Source organism: Lynx canadensis, chromosome A3, assembly GCF_007474595.2.
Source record: "Lynx canadensis isolate LIC74 chromosome A3, mLynCan4.pri.v2, whole genome shotgun sequence".
Lineage (NCBI taxonomy): Eukaryota > Metazoa > Chordata > Mammalia > Carnivora > Felidae > Lynx > Lynx canadensis.
The window spans coordinates 28965436-28985204 of NC_044305.1; the positions used below are offsets into that span (position 1 = coordinate 28965436).

A 19769-nucleotide genomic window follows, 5' to 3' on the forward strand; every position below is an offset into this window, starting at 1 on the left:
ACTATGATATGCCTTGTTGATGGTCGGTTTTTGTTGAATCTAATGGGGGTCTTCTGTGCTTCCTGGATTTTGATGTCTGTGTCTTTCCCCAGGTTAAGAAAGTTTTCCACTATGATTTGCTCACATAACCCTTCTACCCCTATTTCTCTCTCTTCCTCTTCTGGGACCCCTATGGTTCTGATGTTGTTCCTTTTTAATGAGTCACTGATTTCTCTAATTCTTAAATTGTGCTCTTTTACCTTAATCTCCCTCTTTTTTTTTTTTTGCTTCATTATTCTCTGTAAGTTTGTCCTCTGTATTGCTGATTTTCTGTTCTGCTTTGTCCATCCTTGCCACCCCTGCATTCATCCGTGATTGCAGCTCAGTTATAGCATTTTTAATTTCATTCTATTTTTTACTTCTTTTATCTCTGCAGGAAGGGATTCTAATCTATTTCTGACTCCAGCTAGTATTCTTATTATCGTGATTCTAAATTCTGGTTCAGACATCTTGCTTGTGTCTGTGTTGGTTATATCCCTGGCTGTCGTTTCCTTGTGTTCTTTCTTTTGGGGTGAATTCCTTCATTTTGTTATTTTGAAGGGAGAAAAGGAATTAATGAGGTAGAAAAATTGAAATTAAAAAATATTAAAATTAAAAAATTAAACACACACACAAATCGAATAAATGATGCTGGATCCTAGGTGTGTTTTGGTCTGGGTGTTGAAAGTGGTTTGACATATTAGAGAAAAAAAAGGGGGGGCAAGAAAAAAAAGCAATCGGTTGAGAATTTGAAAAAATGAATACACTGAAGTAGACTAAAATGAGATGATGGGAGTAAAATAGAATTTGAAAAAATATACACAATAGTAAAGAATACAGTAGAAAAAAATTAAAGAAAAATATTTTAATAAAAATTAAAAATAAAAATGAGTTTTTTCTTTTTCTGTAGTCAAGAAAAAGAAAAGAAACAAAAAAGAGAAAAAAAGGAAAAAAGCGAATACACTGTAGTAGACTAAATAAAATGATGGAAGTAAAATAGAATTTGAAAAAACTTATATAAAAGCAAAAAATATAGTAGTAAAATTAAAGAAAAATATTCTAATAGAAATTGAAAGTAAAAATGAAGTTTTTCACTTTCTGCATTCAAGAAAAAGAAAAGAAACGAAAAAGAGAAAAAAAGGAAAAAAAAAGGAAATCGTTTGAAAATTTGAAAAGGTGAACACACTGAAGTAGACTAAAATGAGATGATGGAAGTAAAATAGAATTTGAAAAAATTTACACAAGAGTAAAAAATATAGTAATAAAATTAAAGAAAAATATTTTTAATAAAAATTGAAAATAAAAATGCATTTTTTTCTCTTTCTGTATTCAAGAAAAGAAGTGTAAAGGAGAAAAAGAAAGAAAGAAAGAAAATTGAATAGAGAGCCCTGCTAACATATTGAAGTAGGACTGAAATTACTTCGTTTTCCCCTAGAAGTCAGACTATGAAGCGCTTTATAGTCCATAAACTAAGCCGGCAGTGTGACTTGTGTTCTTGAAGAGTGAGGTTGGCCCCGTTGGGAGTGGCTCAGTGTAATGGCTCCGATCTCCACTAGATGGGGCTGCTAGCATACTGGGGTGGAGTGTTGTGGCACTCGTAGGTGCGTATGCGCATGCGCGGGAGCGGTGAAAATGGCACCACCCAGCTACCCAGTCTGTCCTCCCGGATCACCAATGGCGCACCCGTCCTCCATTCTCAGCTCTCATCCCCTACCTGCTCCTTCACTCTCCGTGACCAGGCCCCAGGCAGCACCTCTCTCCCGAGTTTTGTCTCAGATGCGGCTGTTTTCCCCGGCCCCTCACTTCCGACAGACTATGGCTTTGACCCGTTCTGCCCCTCTGCGGGAGGGTCTCACTGAGCAATGGCCGAATGTCAGCTGCACCCAGGAACACTTGCTGGATCCTGCTGCTGCCGGTGCCCCGAGTCGGCAGCCAGGTGCCAGCCCGCCCCAGAAAAAGTTTGCGAGATAGTGTAGCAGCAGCTTTTCAGGGATTATGGAAAATCACAACACACATCTGGCACCAGGCTTCACCCTTAACGACCTTGTTCCAGCACCAGCGAATGTGGCCGTTCTCTGAGGTCTGCTGGGACCAGGTGGCTTCCACAGTGTCTACCAGATGTCCTTCCAGCAGTGGAACCGCTTTTCCCCGTGTGGCCCGAGAGCCTCCCAGACCTCACTCTGCTGCTGGGGATTCACTTTTCCCACCAGAGCACCACCAGGTATGGAGCTGCAGAGTTGCAGCCTTTGTGCTCCCTTGTTTACAGTCTTAATGGAATTTAAACCCTTTCCTTTCTCCTTTCTCCCTTTTTAGTTTAGTCCCTGCGGCTGTTTCCCACTTTCCACTTTCTTGCTTTTGGGGAGGGGTGCTTTTCCTGTATTCTCCCCCGCCCCCAGTCTCCGTCCTCTCTCCGCCCGCAAAAGCACCTCCCTTCCTGCGCCTTCTAGCTCCCCAAGTTCACCTCTCCGCGCCGCGTACCTGCTGAATTCTGTGGTTCAGTTGTGCAGATTGTTGTGTTAATCCTCCAATCAGTTTTCTAGGTGTGTGGGATGGTTTAGTGTTGCTCTGGCTGGATTTCATGGACGCGAGAGGCACAAAAAACTTCCATGCTGTTCCGCCATCTTGGCTCCTCCCCCCCTAGAGTTATAAAATGTTAATGTCATCTCTTTTTGTCACCCCTTGAGCAAGTAGCTCAACCCCAGGTCCCTGGGCCTCACAAACCCTGTTGGCTTTCCCCATCCCCTGCTGCTGTGGGTGGACCCTTTGGAGATGAGGACAGAGTGACCTTGCTCCCTTCCTCAGGGCAGAGTGACACCTGCACGTGTGTTTACCTCAGCAAGCCCCGGAACTGATATTTATGTGGTGTGCCACGAATAAAGCAAAATACTCCGTGTTCGGTTTGACTCCCAAACCTGGACTTGGAATTCTGTAACAACAGTTGTCATAGGTTTTGTTGTGAGAATTTCTGAATTCCCAGCTTCCCCCTTCAGATGCCAAGGCCTCACCCGCCCACCTGGGACGGCAGAGACGGCCCCTCGAGGGTAGGGGGTCTCCGCTTTATTCACTGATCATCCCCCCGTGCCTAGAACTGGGTCTAGCCCTGGTGCCTGCTCGGCATTCTCTGGGGGAAACAGAGAAGTGATGTGCTCCCCTGGTGTAGACAGGCCAGGTGCTGGAACGCGAGGGAATTCCCTTGCGGGAGTGAAGGTAATGTAGAAAGCCTTTCCCCCTCAGACCCCAGAGAACCGGGAAGGGCTGAGAGGGTCCCCACTCATTAGGAGAGGCGGGCAGGCAAGCTGGGAGCCCCCTCAGCCACAGGGATTGCCTGGCTGGGAGAGAGGCTGGCTGTAGTCACTCCAGGGCCCCGGGGCTGCAGCGTGGAGGCCAGAGAGTACAAGAGTCCCCTCGCTGTCCTGGAATCCTGGGGCTGGGGAGAGGCCAGGTGACAAAGAGAAAGATCTAAAGCCTGAGCTGAAGCGTGTGCGTTTCAGATGCTCCCTCACGTGGTGGTTCTTTGGCCCTTCCCTTCACCAAGGTGGCCAGGCGACAGGCCCTCCTGATAAGTAAATAACAAGGTCTAGCAACAGGATTATAATTGTCATAATTTCGAAGTAGTGATAGGCATACATGGAACTTTGAGATTCCCCCCCCCCACACACAGCTTAACGTGCTGAGAAAATGTCTATGACTTCCACTGGGGGGACAAAACTCACGCGTTTTTGAGGGAAATGCTGAATTTCAGTTGAAGACAAGGAAAAATGAAATGGTTGTGTTTCCCCCCTTTTCTGCTCCCGGGGATCCCAGGTTAAGAACCCAACACCCTAGGGCCTGTGGCTGCCTGCCAGAGAATCGATTCTGAACCTCTGGTTTGCAAAGCAGCCAGATGTGCCCTTTTGCAAGGCGGGCAACGGTGGGAAGAGTGGCCGAGCAAGTGACAGGTGGCAGGAGCGGGAACCGTTCATCAGAGGGGCCCGGGGACTCGGCATCAGGATTCAGAGAGTAGATTCCTCGGGCGCTGCCCCGACCTACTGATTCTAATGCCCAGCGTCAGTCCTGGGAATCTGCATTTTAACCTTTATTTATTTTTGAGACAGAGAGAGACAGAATATGAACAGGGGAGGCTCAGAGAGAAGGAGACACAGAATCTGAAACAGGCTCCAGGCTCCGAGCAGTCAGCACAGAGCCCGACGCGGGGCTCGAACTCACGGACAGTGAGATCGTGACCTGAGCTGAAGCCGGATGCTTAACCGACTGAGCCACCCCGGCGCCCCAGGGAACCTGCGTTTTAAACAGAAGGCCTGGTGATAATTTTCACCAACATCCCACAACTTTCCTGGTGGCTTGTGCCAATTGGGGACTCCGGGTAGAGGGAAAGGGCCCTGGGATGCTCTTCACATCCCCTGCGGCCAGAGTGCAGGTGGCGTCAGAGCTGGGAGGTGAGCTGGCAGCTCCTGGCCCCTCCAGGGCCCCTCCGTGTGTAAGTGATGCCTGAAACGTGAGGCCACACTGCCCCTCTGCTGGGAAACCTGAGCGGAGGAGTGTGTGGCCGGATTGAAGGGCTGGGAACTCCCCGCCTCCTTCCTCACCTCTCTCCCGACCTTCACCCACCTCCAGTTCAATCTCGAACAAGCCAAGGGGCCCCGGCTGCCATCAGGGCCCAGAAAGGAAGCCCGGCCACCATGAGGGCAGGAGAGCGCCCCAGGCTGAATGAAGGTGCACGGGGGCCAGCCATCCGTGTGAGCCAGCGCGGGGGCTGAGGCGCTCCTCTGACCATGAGCCGCCAGCCGAAGAGCCTGGGGGAGGAAGGTGAGTGGTCCCCAGCTCCGAAGGGCCCACCCACAGCGTTCTGAAGCAGCAGCAGCGAACCAGGGGAGCAAAGGGGGTCTCTTGAGGCACAGGGACCGGGCTTGAGCCCAGGGTCTGCCACCTGCTGGCTGAATGGCCCCAATCTGGATATCCAGCCTCTCCCAGCCTCCCCATGAGATGGACGAAGGCAACTTGCTCCCAGGCAGGACCATCGAAGGGACTGCCAAGGGCACATGTAAAGTGCCCCGCACGGTGCTGGTGTTGGCAGAACCTGAGACCCCAGCAGGGGGTCTCAGTCTCCTGCTCTCTTGGTTAGAATCACCTTTCCTCGGCAATCCCCTCAGCAAACTTCTCTATCTGTCCGTCTGTCTGTCTGGGGCGGGGTGGATGGGGGATGCGGGGATGTTCTGACCTCGTGTCTGCTCCAGGGTGGCAGAGATATGTCAGGACTGGGGATGCTTGTTAGTAAAATTATCGGGGCCAGGTCGTCATCTGGGGCAGTGGGGACCGGCTGAGGGCTCCCCCACAGCAGAATGGGCGTGATCCAGGGAGGGGGACGCCCAGAGGTCGGCCATCTGTCATGCTTCATCTCTTCCAGCAGGCAGTGGGGTGAGAGGACAGGTGAGGAGCGGCTCTCCAGGCACAGGTGAGGTGGGGTGATGCCTGAGTTGGGGTGTATGTGAGATGGGGTGACGCGTTCCTGGTCTGGCCACCACCCAGCGTTCTCTTCCACCCTCCTCTCCCCTCCCCCCTCCCTTGTAAGGACCCCTGGGGGCGGGGCGGGGGTGGGGGGGTGGGGAGGCAGGTGCTTTCATTGGGGAAGGGACGGGATGCTGCGCAGAGAGGCCCTGCCCACAGCCCAGAGTTAGGGACACTGAGTCGAGCCTCAGGAAGCAGTGACCATTTAGCAGGGAAGCGCCGTCCAGGCAGCGGGTTGGTCGTGGAGCCAGGACTCACACCCAGGCCGCCTGACTCCAGACAGCACGCTCGTCACCTCCACAAAGTACCAGCAGTAGTGGGGTTAGGCCACCTTCCCATCAGGAATGCGGCCACAGCTCTTCTGTGAGCCAGGGAAGGCCGTACCCAAAGTGGGGCCACCTGCTCCAGGAAGAGCCGGAGGAAGCCATCGGCAGGAGAGAGGACCCTTCGAGGCCACGAGGAGGGCAGAGACCGTACTCACAGGTCAGGCAGCCTACGCTTCGGGTCATGAGACGTGTTGTGGATGTTATGATGCCATTTTCTCTTTCTTGAATCCCCCCGATAAGCGAGGAAAGGATGGACATCCAGGGTGAGGGTGGAAGAGATTCCCCCAGCCAGTTCTGAGGGGGAGGGACTCGTCTGGGCCCCCACCCAGGCACGATGGACTGGCTCGGACGACCTGGCCAGCATCCACTTCGTCTGTCTCCTTTGCCAAGCCCTTCCCTCTTGTCACCCTCTGCTTCCCCACAGCCAGGGGCCCGAGTCCCATCATGACAAGTCGGGGGGGGGGGGCGGGGAAGAACCCAAGAGCGAGGCTTGTGGAAAAGCCAGGACCCTGGGCAGGAGGGAGGGGCCAGGGCACCACCAACTGGCATCTCAGCCCTCCTTTCTGCCCCCAGAGCTCCAGAGCTGCCCCTTGGCCATTGTCTGTCCTCCCTACCCCACCCACCATCCAGTCATTATTTCCCTCCAGACATGGGGACAAGCGTTAGAAATTGTGCCTGCGTGTGGCTGGATGAGAAACCCCTTCCCCACAGGGGGGTCAGCTCTCTTGGTGACGGTTGTCTAGATGTAGGATGCACAGATCTGTTTCTCCACATCCCATTCTCCTTGCCCATGTCCCTGCACCCAGCCTGGCTCCCCTCTGCCCCAGCTGAGGGGGCTGGCCTTGGCGTCATGGGTGGGCACATGGCCCTCAAGCAGGACTGAGATGGAAAGTCATTTTGCCTAAAACACAAACATTTTCCTACTGAAATATGCCACTCACCGCCCCCCCCCCTTGCCATGCTCCCTTCTCCCATAAAAAAGAGGAAATGAATTTTCATTTCAGGGGTCCAGATGGTTAAGGAATAGAGCAAAGTTAAATATTGGGAATCCATTAGGTTAACTGAAGCCCGATTACATAAAGATTTTCATTTTAAGTCTCCTCTGGAGTCACCTCTGAGAGGACCTGATATCCTATTCCTTCAGCTTCTAGGATGTTGAGGGGGGGAAATGTCTGAGAATACAAAGCTATTTTCTCAAAATAATTACAATCGGTCATTCTGTTAGTCGAAGAGGAGGGTCAGAACTCTCCTGCCTTCCAGATCCTTCGGTAAACGTATTTAACGGTGAAAATCACCGAGCTGGAGGGTGAGCCAGACCCTGCTGGGCCTTCCAGCTTCTCCTTGGCCAATTTTCACTTTGGATCAGGTCCATGCGCCCGAGGAGGCCTGTTACGAGTGAGGGAGTACATGCTAGGGCTTGGAGGTCTTCCTAAGGTAGCAGCTGCTTTTCTGGCTCCTAAATTATTCATTGTGTGGAGTCCACGGAACACTGGCTGTAAAGAAAAACCAAAAAAGTAGAAGAGGCTTGGGGAAGATTGAGGAGCAAATTCTGGCTTGCTTTCCACATTCCGTATGGATTTCGTTCAGTTGGGAAATAACATTACAACAGGAGTTACAGCCTGTAAAAAATGCATGAACCCTCGACTTGCATCCGTAGCGTTTGAAAAAATGCTTAGTATAGCTCATTACCAGAAAGAAAACCATTTGTTAGCTGATTGAGGACACACAGAGCTCAGAAGAAGATGCAGACGTATATCGACATTTTTACCCAGTTCTTTCAAGCAACATGCAGCTGGTGTTGGATGGGACCCAGGAGACCTGTTGCACACACTCTCTGCTCTTCTGTCCTCTCTGAGAGCATAGCTCAGTTCTAGAACTCTTCTAAAGGGTCACAGCTGCAGTAACACACACTTTCTCATACTCGCTCCTGGTCTTTGGACAGGGTGGCTTGGTTTCTGGCTCCACACCCCCCCCCCTCCATGATGGGGGCCGAAGCCTTCCAGAGCCATGTGGTAGAACATCTACAGGACAAAACCATCTCTCACTGGCTGATACTGACCTGCTTCCTAATTTGGATGAGTTACCATTACACTTAAATAATCTTGCGTTCACATTTTCTGACCGAAACCCTTTTCCCGTAGGAGGGGAGTCAGAGATGAAAGAGATCAGGGCAGGAGGGAACCAAGAAAACCTATCCGGCCACACATATGATCACCTGTCTTTGCATCTAGAAACAACGCTCATTGCTTTTCAATGAGCTGACACCAGTTACCTCGTGCCATAATTGCAACAATGAGAAACCGAGTCCCAAAGATTGTTAATGGTGGAGTCAGACCCTTGCTCGGTGCCTTTTCTTGCCTTCATAGCGATCATGCTCACGGGGCTTGCCCTGCAGTGACCGGGAACCGGTGTCCCAACCCCACAACAGTTTCATCAGTGCTTCTAGCAGCATTCTCTGATGCAGACCACATCCTGCAAAACAGGCTCCAGTATCACACCCTCACCCTCCAGATTTCAACCCAGCTGCCCCATGGGTACAGCTCTCTGGGCAACCTCTCCTGTGCGGACTCCCCACCCCAGCAACCAGATTATAGCCCAGACTCTGCCCTGCCTTGCTCACCCATGCATCAGACCTCTTGGCATTTCCACTGGAGCCCCTCCATTGCCTAGAATCCCCCCACCTTGCTAGCACTGCCACTCCCTTCTCCCCTTCTTCTCTTGGCAAAATCCTGTTCATTCTTCCAGAATCAGAGTGAACATCAGTTCTTTGCTAAGTATTTCCAATCATCCCAGTTATACTTTATCACTCTCTCTCTCTCTTTATTTCCATGACTTTTTTTTTTTTTTGGCCCACCATATTTATTCCTTCTTTTTAAAAACAAAATGTGTTTATCTAAGTTGTTGTCAAAAACCAGCTTCCTAAATATCACCAACACAACCTACTGATAAGATAAAGCTGCTTTATTGCTTATAGCGAGAAAAGCTTTGGAGGGTCTCAGGAAAGGGAAGGGAAGGTCAGAATTTACTGAAAATTGAAAGTTTGATTTAAGGCAGGACTTTCAAAGTGGGGGCTAGATTGGAATTGGATGAGAATTCTAATACAAGAGTCAACAATGGCAAGGTCAGGATTTTGAGGCAAAGCATTCAAAGAATCTTTTTGGGTGCAAATTTTTGGTGATGCTTTCCATTGAAGAGTTGATGAGTCTTTGGGAAAATCCTGCAATGACCAATCAAGCCATTTTCCTGGGGGAGGAGACTCTTGGAAAAAATAAAGTCATGCTAATGAAGACAGAGGTATAACACAAAGTCATCTTAATGAGGACCCTAAGGTGTAGTTTTGGGTTCTTTGTGTCTGGGCGGAGTGCGGGATAGATGGTTTCTGTTCTCAGTTGGTCCTTGTGGTCATTATTCAGCCCAAACTGAAGGTCAGACCATCAATATCTGAGAACATCAATCCAGATCTTCACCGCTGTTTGAGGTATCATAATTGCATGTCAATCACCTGTGGATAGTTGTTTCAACCTCCCAGTTTCTGGGGATAGTTGTTTCAACCTGTGTGTCAGGTTTTCCAGTTCTTTCTTCTGCATGACCTTTTGCTGAATCATTTGATGCATAGCAGGTATGCAACAGCATTTAAAACTCTGGAGATCACACATCTGAACACTGGTACACAGACAAATACAAAGAGAAGGAGTATGGCCAGAGTGTGCATAGTTCACTTTTCAGCCAGGAGCCAAGAATGCCCAGACTAAATAAAATAACAAATCTCATGCACAATCGGAAAAGTCCATGGAACCAAATCTGGGATCAAAGTTCCCCGCTTCCTGATATCTTTGTTTACTTCTTGGATCTTTTTAGTCATGTTAAAGATCTCTGAGAGGTCTTCAGGAATGCAAGTACAACATTCCTCCCCTGAACATTGCACATTACCCTCGAAAGGCCAAAATATATCTGAAGCAGCTCTGATATAAATCATCTCTCCTCCAATGTCATAAACCTCTCAGGAGATGGATTCTTGGTGGATTATCTAATCACCTTTTATTCTCTCAATAATAGCACGTAAGTTTCATTTTACCATCCAGACTTCTTCTAAAGTATGGAAATGAAAGTCCTGAATTTCACAATACCCCTAGAATAAGTAGGAGTTTCAGTTCTGGAATTAAGGCCCACGTTTTCTTTCTTCAATGAAACTGTTTACTAATCTTGTTTTCCTAGAGGGCAAACTACTGGGCCAAAATGGATCCTGGGTGATGTCAGAAACAATCCTGAGAATAGGTATTAGTTTACCTAAGTAACAAGTTCCTGTCTGATTTGCGGGTAATAGTAGGCTTCTGTACCAGATCCAATACCGGTCACTGGGGGCCACGTAATGATCTGGTTTGGGCCAAAATACTACTATGGGATTGGGAAATAATGCTGTAAAGTTTTGACACCGTTCATCAAAAATAGATTGGTATCAGGTAGTGAATGTTGTAGTATCGAGGTTATTAGGTGGGTCTAAAGGAAAAGTAACGTGTTTTGTTGATCTGCAAAAGCGAGACAGTCTCCAAAAATACACCACCTGTCCCCTGATCTCCTTCTAAGCTTTAGTTCAGTGACACTATTGTTTCAGCAGAGTCAAGGCCCTCCTAGAATGTGATGGGGGTTTTGGGTTTCCGGCCACTTGGCCTATTGTGGAATTTACCATCTAAAACATCACGCAATGGTTGAGTCCAGTTTGCCAGAAAACCAACTGATTTCTTGCATGGAATTGGGACCAAAGACAGCTGAGTGGTTCCCAAGGGAAATATGCACTTTAGGTAGTTCATGGGTGAATTGTAAATGGGTATTGAATTCATACCAAGGAGTGATTAAGGAAGCAAACAGGGCTTTATTAGTAACACAACTAAATACAGCCTTACGTTAGTGCAGGATGGCATTTTTTTTTAATTTTTTTTTAACGTTTATTTATTTTTGAGACAGAGAGAGATAGAGCATGAACGGGGGAGGGGCAGAGAGAGAGGGAGACACAGAACCGGAAGCAGGCTCCAGGCTCTGAGCCATCAGCCCAGAGCCCGACGTGGGGCTCGAACTCACGGACTGTGAGATCGTGACCTGAGCTGAAGTCGGACGCTTAACCAACTGTGCCACCCAGGCGCCCCTTAGGTTAAAGAGTAGAAAACAGGGGAATACAGGTTACAAAGTGACAATCTATGGCCTTGTTCCATGGATCTTGGTCACAACTGTCTATATCCAAAGACTGTCTGCTTCAAGAGGGCTTCTAAGCACCCTCAGCTTGAGGCCACCAGTAGCGATGGTCTTCCAGTAATTTGAAGATGGTGATGTCTCTTCAGTCGAAGGACACGAATCCAAGAATCGACCCCTTGAGAGTTTCACTACTGTGCTAGTTGTTAACAATACCTGCTAGAATCCTTCCGGTCGGGGTTCTGAGACAGTCCTTTGATTAAAGACAAAAACTCTAGACTACAGCTGAGATTTCAAAGAAGTTTCAGGGTAAAACAAGTAGTATCTGTAGGTGACAGAGACTTAAAATGGCTACAGTTAGCTTATTACTAATAACTTACAAAAGTGAAATATGTCATAGCAATAATGAAACTGGCCAGGAAATTTGGTTGTTTCTATGGGATGCAAAACAAACATAATAGGGCAATCTAAAAGTTTTGGGCAAAACGTTTATAATGAGTAGGCATGTTTTTGTATAGACAGGGAACATTATATCTGACTTATAAAGTTGGTTAAACATAATCTTTACAGAGAAAAAATATCTTGAGATATAATGTATAATTAGATAAAAACATATACATAACATAACAAGAACATATCAACCAGATAAGAAAAATAGATCAAGAAAATTATGTAAAGAGGGGCGCCTGGGTGGCTCTGTTGGTTAAGTGTCTGACTCTTGATTTTGGCTCAGGTCATGACCTCATGCTTGGTAAGATCAAGTCCCACACAGGACTGTCAGAACAGAGCCTGCTTGGGATTCTCTCTCCCTCTCTCTTTGCCCTTCACCAGCTCATGTACATGTGTTCTCTCTCTCTCTCTCTCTCTCAAAATAAATAAATAAACATTTTTTAAAAAGAATATTATGTAAAAAGATTCATTCAGTCCAGAGTAGGTCCTAAGCTAATGTGGGGTTTTTTTTTGTGAGAGAGAGAGAGAGAGAGAGAGAGCACATGCACATGTGCACTGGAGAGGCAAAGGGAGAGGGAAAGAGAATCTTTTTTTTTTTTTTTTTTTTTTTTTTTTTAGGAGACAGAGAATCTTAAGCAGTCTCCACAGCCAGTGCAGAGACTGATGCAGGGCTTGATCTCACAACTGTGTGCCAGAATCAAGAGGTGGACACTTAACCTACTGAACCACCAGGCGCCCCAGCATGTGTATTTTAATAAAACTCTATAGGTAAATCTGATGTGCATCTCCAGTTGTAAAGCACTGGACTAAAAGATGCCAGATTCAAATTAAAGAATATTGTTATCAAATAAACATTTTAACGTTTATTTATTTTTGGGACAGAGAGAGACAGAGCATGAACGGGGGAGGGGCAGAGAGAGAGGGAGACACAGAATCGGAAACAGGCTCCAGGCTCTGAGCCATCAGCCCAGAGCCTGACGCGGGGCTCGAACTCACGGACCGCGAGATCGTGACCTGGCTGAAGTCGGACGCTCAACCGACTGCACCACCCAGGCGCCCCTAAACATTTTAAACGATAACTGAGTTGTGACTGATTATTATACTGTTGCCTAACATCAGGCAAATCACCCGCAGGACTCTGATTAATGGAAATAAGTCATGGACAGCAAGGGCATGCAGCAAACCTCTCAGAACTGCCCATAGGGCATACAGTTGCTGAAATATTTAAACATTTGACCTATCCCAATTTAACCTAGGAAAGGCTAAGCGTCTCCTCTGATTTGACAACTCTTCCCATGAAACTCCAGCAGTAACATATCAAATAATCCTAATTGTTTCTGGCACCTCTCTTTGTCATAAGGTGGAAGAATAAGTCTTTGTGATTTTCCAGGGACCTTCTGGGAGATCTCAAAGATAGTTTTAGATACAAAAGATATTCTGAACGTTATTTTTCTTCATTTTACACTTAGGACTCACTCTTAGAAAACAGAAATCAACAGTTGTCAGATTTGAACACTTAAGATAGGATCATGGTGCCTTAGCAACCATATCTGGCTACTCATTTGTTTTACGGGCCAGAGTGTAATCTATCTTCATGAATGTTCCATGTGAGCTCAAGAAGAATGTGTATTCTGCTGTTGTCGGATTAAGTATTCTATAAACTTCAATTAGATCCAGTTGATTGATGGTGTTGTTCAGTTCGACTATGTCCTTACTGACTTTGTGCCTGCTGGGTCTGTTGATTACTGACAGAGGGGCTGGAGTCCCCAACTGTAATTGTGGATTCGCCTGTTTCTCCTTGCAGTTCTATCAGCTTTTGGTGTTGTGTTGTTAGGCGCATACATGTTAAGGATTGTTATGTCTTCTTGGAAAACTGATCTCTTTAGCATTATGTAATGCCCTACTTTTTGCCTGATAATTTTCCCTGTTCTGAAATCTGCTTTGTCTGGAATTAGTACAGTTACTCTAGCTTTCTTTTGGTTCGCATTAGCATGGTATATTTTTCTCCATCCTTTAACTTGTAATCTGTATTTGTCTTTATATTTAAAATGGATTTCTTGTCTTTCCCAATATCGGCTCTGACAACCTCTTTCTCTAATTGGTATATTTAGACCATTCTTGTTAAAGTGATTATTGATATAGTTAGATTAATATTTGCCATATTTGTTGCTGTTTTCTATTCATTGCCCTTGTTTTTTGTTCCTAGTTTTGTCTTCCACTCTTTCTTTACATTTTGTGGTTTTGACTGAGCATGTCCTATGATTCCAGTTTCTCTCCCTTTTTAGCATATCAGTTGTACTTTTTTTAGTGGTTTCGCTAGAGCTTGCAATATCCATTTATAATTAACACAAGCCCACTTTCAAATAACATTATACCACTTTATGGGTGGTGCAGTTTCCTTATAACAGAGTATTTCCAGTTCCTCCTTCCTGTCCCCTTAACACCACTGTCAGTCATTTCACTTATCCACACGCTATAGTCATCCAATATATTTTGCTATTATTATGTTAAACAAACTCTTATCTGTTGGATCAGTTAAGAATAAGATCTTAGATCTCAGCTTATCAGTTTCCTCCTTCGAAAGGCCTTCGTTAAGTCTGGGTGAAGCCCACCCCTGTGCTTCTTGAATCATAGAACTGATCACGCTATCTCTTCCACTAACTCAAAATGTGTTGAGGGACAGAATCTTGTCAATCTCATTTGCTGCTGTAGCCTGTAGCCAAGCAGGCAGGCACATTGTCCATTTGAATATGCCACCAATATCCTGGTTTGAAACCCAAAAAGAGAACTTTGAGTAGTTTCTCTCTGAACCTCAATGCAAATTGCACTCACTAAATCTAACTCCAGCTCACATCACACTTGCACTGATACTATCTCGGTTGGATTTCCCGACCACACTTTGAGGTAGGTGCCTATAGATCGATCAGGTTCCCTGGAAGCAGTGCCTGATATGGGGATTCATGGGCATGTGATTTATCGAGGATGGCTGTCAAGAGACAAGGAGTGAGGGAAGCAGGACAGGGCAAGGGAAGGAATCGAGCAAGGATGTATGCTCAGATGGACTCTAACCATCCTGTGATCCCACAGGAAGCTCTGGAGTATGAATGAGCCACAGATTTGCTCAGCCTTGAGGCAGAAGACTGGACTTTTGTACCTCTGTATCAGTTAGTAATTGGCCATGGGCTGACTCAAGGAGAGGAAAGGGATATAAACATCTGGGCATTTCCCGGCAAGATGGCTCCTGTCAACCAAAGGCTCCCCGGAGAAGGGAGAGCCTGTGAGCTGTTAGAGCCACCATGCTCAGGAACCAGGGGATGATGCAGTGGCCAGGTAATGGGATCTGGGTTGACCAGGGGCAGCACTTACCAGAGTACCCACAAGGAAGCTGACTCAGAAAGAAAAAGCAACCTGCCCAGCGGTACCCAGATAATAACCATCAGAACCAGACTTCAGACCCAGACAGCCAGACTCTGAGTCCCCAACTCCGTCTGCCCAAATCCAGCCCCACCCACCACAAACTAGTTCTGGTTGCTGTTTGACAGGGTGGCCTGCTTCTCAGAATGTAAAATCTCTAGGGGCAGGGAAGCAGCTAGGAAAGCTCTCTGTGGCCACTGCATTGCATGCACAGCCTTGAAAGACTGCATAAGGAGTAGGGTAGAGGTGAGAATTTGGGAAGCTGAGAGTCCACGTCCCAGCCTCCATGACTGCTGCTGGGAATGGCAGGTGATAAACTTCTACTCTGCTCTGCCCAAACTTGGGGCTCTTGCAATGCAGCTGGGGAAATCTGCCTGGCCATGACACAAAAGCCTGGATGGTGGCTCCTGTGGACAATGAGACCAAGTGCCCTGCAGAAGAGTTCCCAGGCACTGCCCACTCAGAGGCAGGGCCTCAGGGTGCAAAAGTGGGAGGCAGGCTGGAGACAGGAGGGGAAGGGGCCTTCGTTGAATACACCCCATGGGCCAGACTTTTTACTCCTGCTTTTCATTTTTATTTTTTTAATGTTTATTTGTCTTTGAGAGAGAGACAGAGATAGAGTATGAGTAGGGGAGGAGCAGAGAGAGGGGGAGACACAGAATCCGAAGCAGGCTCCAGGCTCTGAGCTGTCAGCACAGAGCCCGACACGGGGCTCGAACTCATGAACCGTGAGATCATGACCTGAGCCAAAGTCAGACCTTAACCAACCGAGCCACCCAGGCACCCCTACTCGTGCTTTTAATTAACCTCCCAACCACATAAGGAAATAAGGGTTACTAGAGCCATTTTACAGATGAGGAAACTGAGGTGCAGAAAAGTAATTTATTTGTGGCCACAGAGATAATAAATGATAGACATGATCTTTTCATGCACACCAACATAGCTCGTAACCTGTGTTGTTTCTAGAAGTAAAAAATATCTCATTTCTGGGGCACCTGGGTGGCTCAGTCGGTTAAACCTCCAACTTCAGCTCAGGTCATGATCTCGACCTCAGTTCATGAGTTCAAGCCCCGCATCCGGCTATCTGTCAGCACAGAGCCTGAAGCCTGCTTCCAATCCTGTCTCCCTCTCTCTCTGCACTTCCCCCGCTCATGCTCTCAATCTCTCTCAAAAATAGACAAACATTTAAAAACATTTTTTTAATACTTTATTTCTGGATTAAAAGTATCAGGGGAGTGCCGTCCATTCTCAGATGTCAGTCACTGTTCTGTGTTCATTAACAAGCTGATGGAGTAAGTATGAACATCCCCATGGCAGACGGGAGCTCAGAGAGGTCAAGTGACTTGCTCAAAGACACCCAACTAGTAAGTGACGAAGAGGTTGGTTATTCATACCAGAACTTCATGATAACCGTAACTTTGTGAATAGTTGTACTTAGCCTAGCTGTTGGGCAAACTGTTGAGGAAATTTCATACTGTAGTTTCTGTTCAACCAGGCCGTTTGCCAATGCTACAAAGTCATGGTTGATACACACACTCACGGGCGGGGTCCCTTGAGACAGCAGCCCCTGGAGAAAGGAGCCTGTCAGTGGTCCAGACAGAGCCTTGCCAAACAGAGACGGGGGCTTGGCCTGGCCCTGGGGGTCAGGAGATGACTCCGCTCTGACCCCAAAGAGCTGCACACCCACAAAGAGGAAAGGCATGTGCCTAAATCTCTAACCGAGCTTTATTTTTTTTTTGTAATGTTTATTTATTTTTTGAGAGAGAGCGTGAGAGCGTGCACATGAGTGGGGGAGGGGCAGAGAGAGGGAGAGAGAAGCCCAAGCAGGCTCCACACCGTCCGTGCAGAGCCCGACGTGGGGTTCAAACCCACGAACGGTAAGATCACGACCTGAGCCAAAACCAAGAGCCGGTCACTCAACCGACTAAGCCACCCAGGTGGCCCCCCCTCTACCTGAGGTTTAGGCAAGAGCGTGGGAGTGCCAACCGGTCAGAAGAGGGAGACGTTAATTCTCATCCCAGACCAGGGGCTCCGAAAGAGGTGGCCTTTGGAGCCAACAAGCTCCAGGAAGTATCTTGGACATCTGGTGTCTCACAGCCGGGGGCACTTTCCTGGGGTGGAGGCGGGTGAGGCCAGAATTGCCCAATTCCTGCCCCTGCAGGTGACAGGTCCGGGAGGAGACCCTCAAAGAAGCGGGCTCCCAGAGCCGAGGGTGCCGCGGGCAGGCGCGGAGCCCAGCCTGGCCAGAAGGAACGGGCCGGGGGCAGCCCAGGGCCGGGGTCCCCCCGGAGGAAGCAGGCAGAGCGCAGGAGACACCGAGAAGAGCTGGGGGAACGGGGGCGGAGCTCCGCAGAGAGGACCTGCACAGAGAGGAGGAAGAAGGATGGGAGGACTTCCCTCAAGGAGCAGAGAGCACCCTCAAAGAAGGAAAAGGAGGTGCCGAGGAAGGAGGAGACGTGGAAGCGGCTGAAGAAGCACAGGTATGTTGTGATTCTGATCCAGGTGCGTTTATGATCAGTGCCCTCCTCTCCTTTGGCCTTTCTCCCTCCCGTGACAAAGGGCTGATGTCCCCTCCCCTGGTATAGGTGACCCCTCCAATCTCCTGCTTCTGTTTGTCCCCCGCTGTTCCACCACCCTGCTCTCCCCATCTGGGGCAGAAATGGGAAGAGGGTCTTGGCCACGCTAGGCGGAGGGGGCGCTGGGTGCTCTCAACCGCAGTGCCTCATGTCCGGCAGGTGCAAGTGGACGTACTGAGTGGGGAGGTGACATGGCAGCGGGGTGGGACCAGATCCCGAGTCTCCTAAATTTCAGCTGGTGGCTCACCGCAGCCCTTGAAGAGGAACTGAGGGAAAAGAACAAAACTGGATTTAGGAGTCATCGTAGGACTTAAGCACGCCATTTCCCCAGTCTGGACCTGTGTCCTCTTCTGTGAAAGGTGGCATTGATTTAAAGGACCCTCGAGGATCCCACCAGCCCTGAAACCTAGGATGTGGGGGGTTTGTTTTTTTCCTTCATTCCATTAGCGCTGGCACATGTGGGTTCACAGACAGAGCCAGCTTCAGGAGTCAGCAAGTCAAGATTTGGGTTCCATTCTTTGCTGCCAATTTTGATGGGACATCTCCTTCTCTTTGCCTCCCCACCCCCTTATAGCTTTCCTCACTTCCCGGGATGTTTTAAGAATCCCTGTTGATAATGGCTGCAGAGGCTTTTGAAACAGTGGAAGGAAGCAGGGCTAGGGTGAAGGTGATGTTCCTTCCCGCTGGGGTCTAACCCCTTCAAAAGGGTGTTCCACCGCCCCTCCCTGCCTTTACAGAGGGAACTGAGGCCCTCAAAAGGGCCACTGATTTCCTCTGTCACCCATGCCGGTCATCTCCGGCTTCGTTAGGGCTTTTGTCTCCTGCCTGATTGTCCTTGGACATAAGCTAAAGGGGTAAAGAGTGCGTGGTGCCCGTAGCAACTTAAAGAGAACTTGAATGCATGTCGATCAAGCCCTGAAGTGTCCTGAGCGTTCGAGGGAGGCTGCCCCACCCCAAGCAGGTGTCTGGACGGCAGAGGCAAAGCGAGGGGTGCCATTCTCAGCTGAGTGTCGCGGCAGGGCAGAGAGAGACGGAAAAGACTCAGTCGTGTTCCCCAGACGCTGACAGTCTACTAGGTAAGATAGGACATGGGCACCAGTCATCCTAAGACAAGGCGGAAAGCAATATGCACTCGAGAAAGGGTTTGATGAAATGCCTTTTCCATGGGGCCCTGAGGCATCCGGGTTTCTCCATCGAGAAGGTAAGCATTTCGGCCAGTCCCTGAAGCACATGGGGAATTGAGGCAAAGCCTGAATGCCCCGCACTCCCAGACCGAGGGACCCCTGAGGAGAGACTCAAAGGAAGCTGTCATGGGATGTGCATGAGGCATGGCAAGACACCCCTGTGCCCTCGGCTGTCCAGCGAGGTGCTGGACCCCTCTTCTCTCCTCTGGCCCATGAGGTCTCCTCCGTTCTTTGAGTTCCTCAGAAATTAAAACTCATGGGGGCTGCTGCAAATTGTTCTCTAAAACCTGCAGGGACCCAAGCCCACATCCTGTATTTACATTTATGGAAGTGGCTAAGAAGGCTGCCTGGGCCTGGCCTTCTCCACCCACTCCCTCACCCCATGGGCAGCTGTCCCGCTCAGAGTTTTTTTCCGCAAGCAAAGGACACTGTGAGGAACACACACAACAACTAAAATGTTGCAGCAGCCGGGGATGCCCGGGTGGCTCAGTTGGTTGAGCGTCCGACTTCGGCTCAGGTCATGATCTTGTGGTTCATGAGTTCGAGCCCCGCGTCAGGCTCTGTGCTGACAGCTGGGAGCCTGGGGCCTGCTTTGGATTCTGTGTCTCCCTCTCTCTCCCACCCTCCCCCTCTTGCTCTCTCTCTCTCTCTCTCTCTCTCTCAAAAATAAGTAAACATTTAAAAAGTGTTTTTTTTTTTTTAATTTTGTGGCAGCCGAACACGTGGTTCTCGGTTGTGAGATGTTGAGGCTCCTTACACGGGGAGAAGGTTTCCGGATGCAAGTCCCCTCCCCCGTGCCATCCAGTATGACAGCCACCAGCCACATGCTGAGCCCTTGAAATGTGGCCTGTGTGACCAAGGAGCTGAATTTCTAATTTAACTTCACTTTATTTTTTAAGTTTATTTATTTATTTTTTATTTTGAGAGAGAGAGAGCGCGAGCAGGGAAAGGGCAGAGAGAGAGAGAGAGAGAGAGAGAATCCCAAGCAGACTCCGCATGCCAGCACGGAGCCCAACTTGGGGCTCGATCTCACGAACCGTGAGATCATGAGCTGAGCTGAAACCAAGAGTTTGTTTAACTGACTGAGCCATCCAGGCACCCCTCACTTAACT

General features: G+C 48.6%; 1 protein-coding gene across 1 annotated transcript in view; it reads left to right on the forward strand.

Annotated features, from left to right (window-relative positions):
• Positions 1-14779: 14779 nt before the first annotated feature.
• The window catches only part of TMC2 (transmembrane channel like 2), a 55338-nt gene continuing 50348 nt past the window's right edge, over positions 14780-19769 (forward strand). Inside the window, 2 exon segments of the mRNA XM_030311770.1 lie at positions 14780-14813; positions 17059-17377. Of these exon segments, the coding sequence (XP_030167630.1) occupies positions 14780-14813; positions 17059-17377 (353 nt within the window).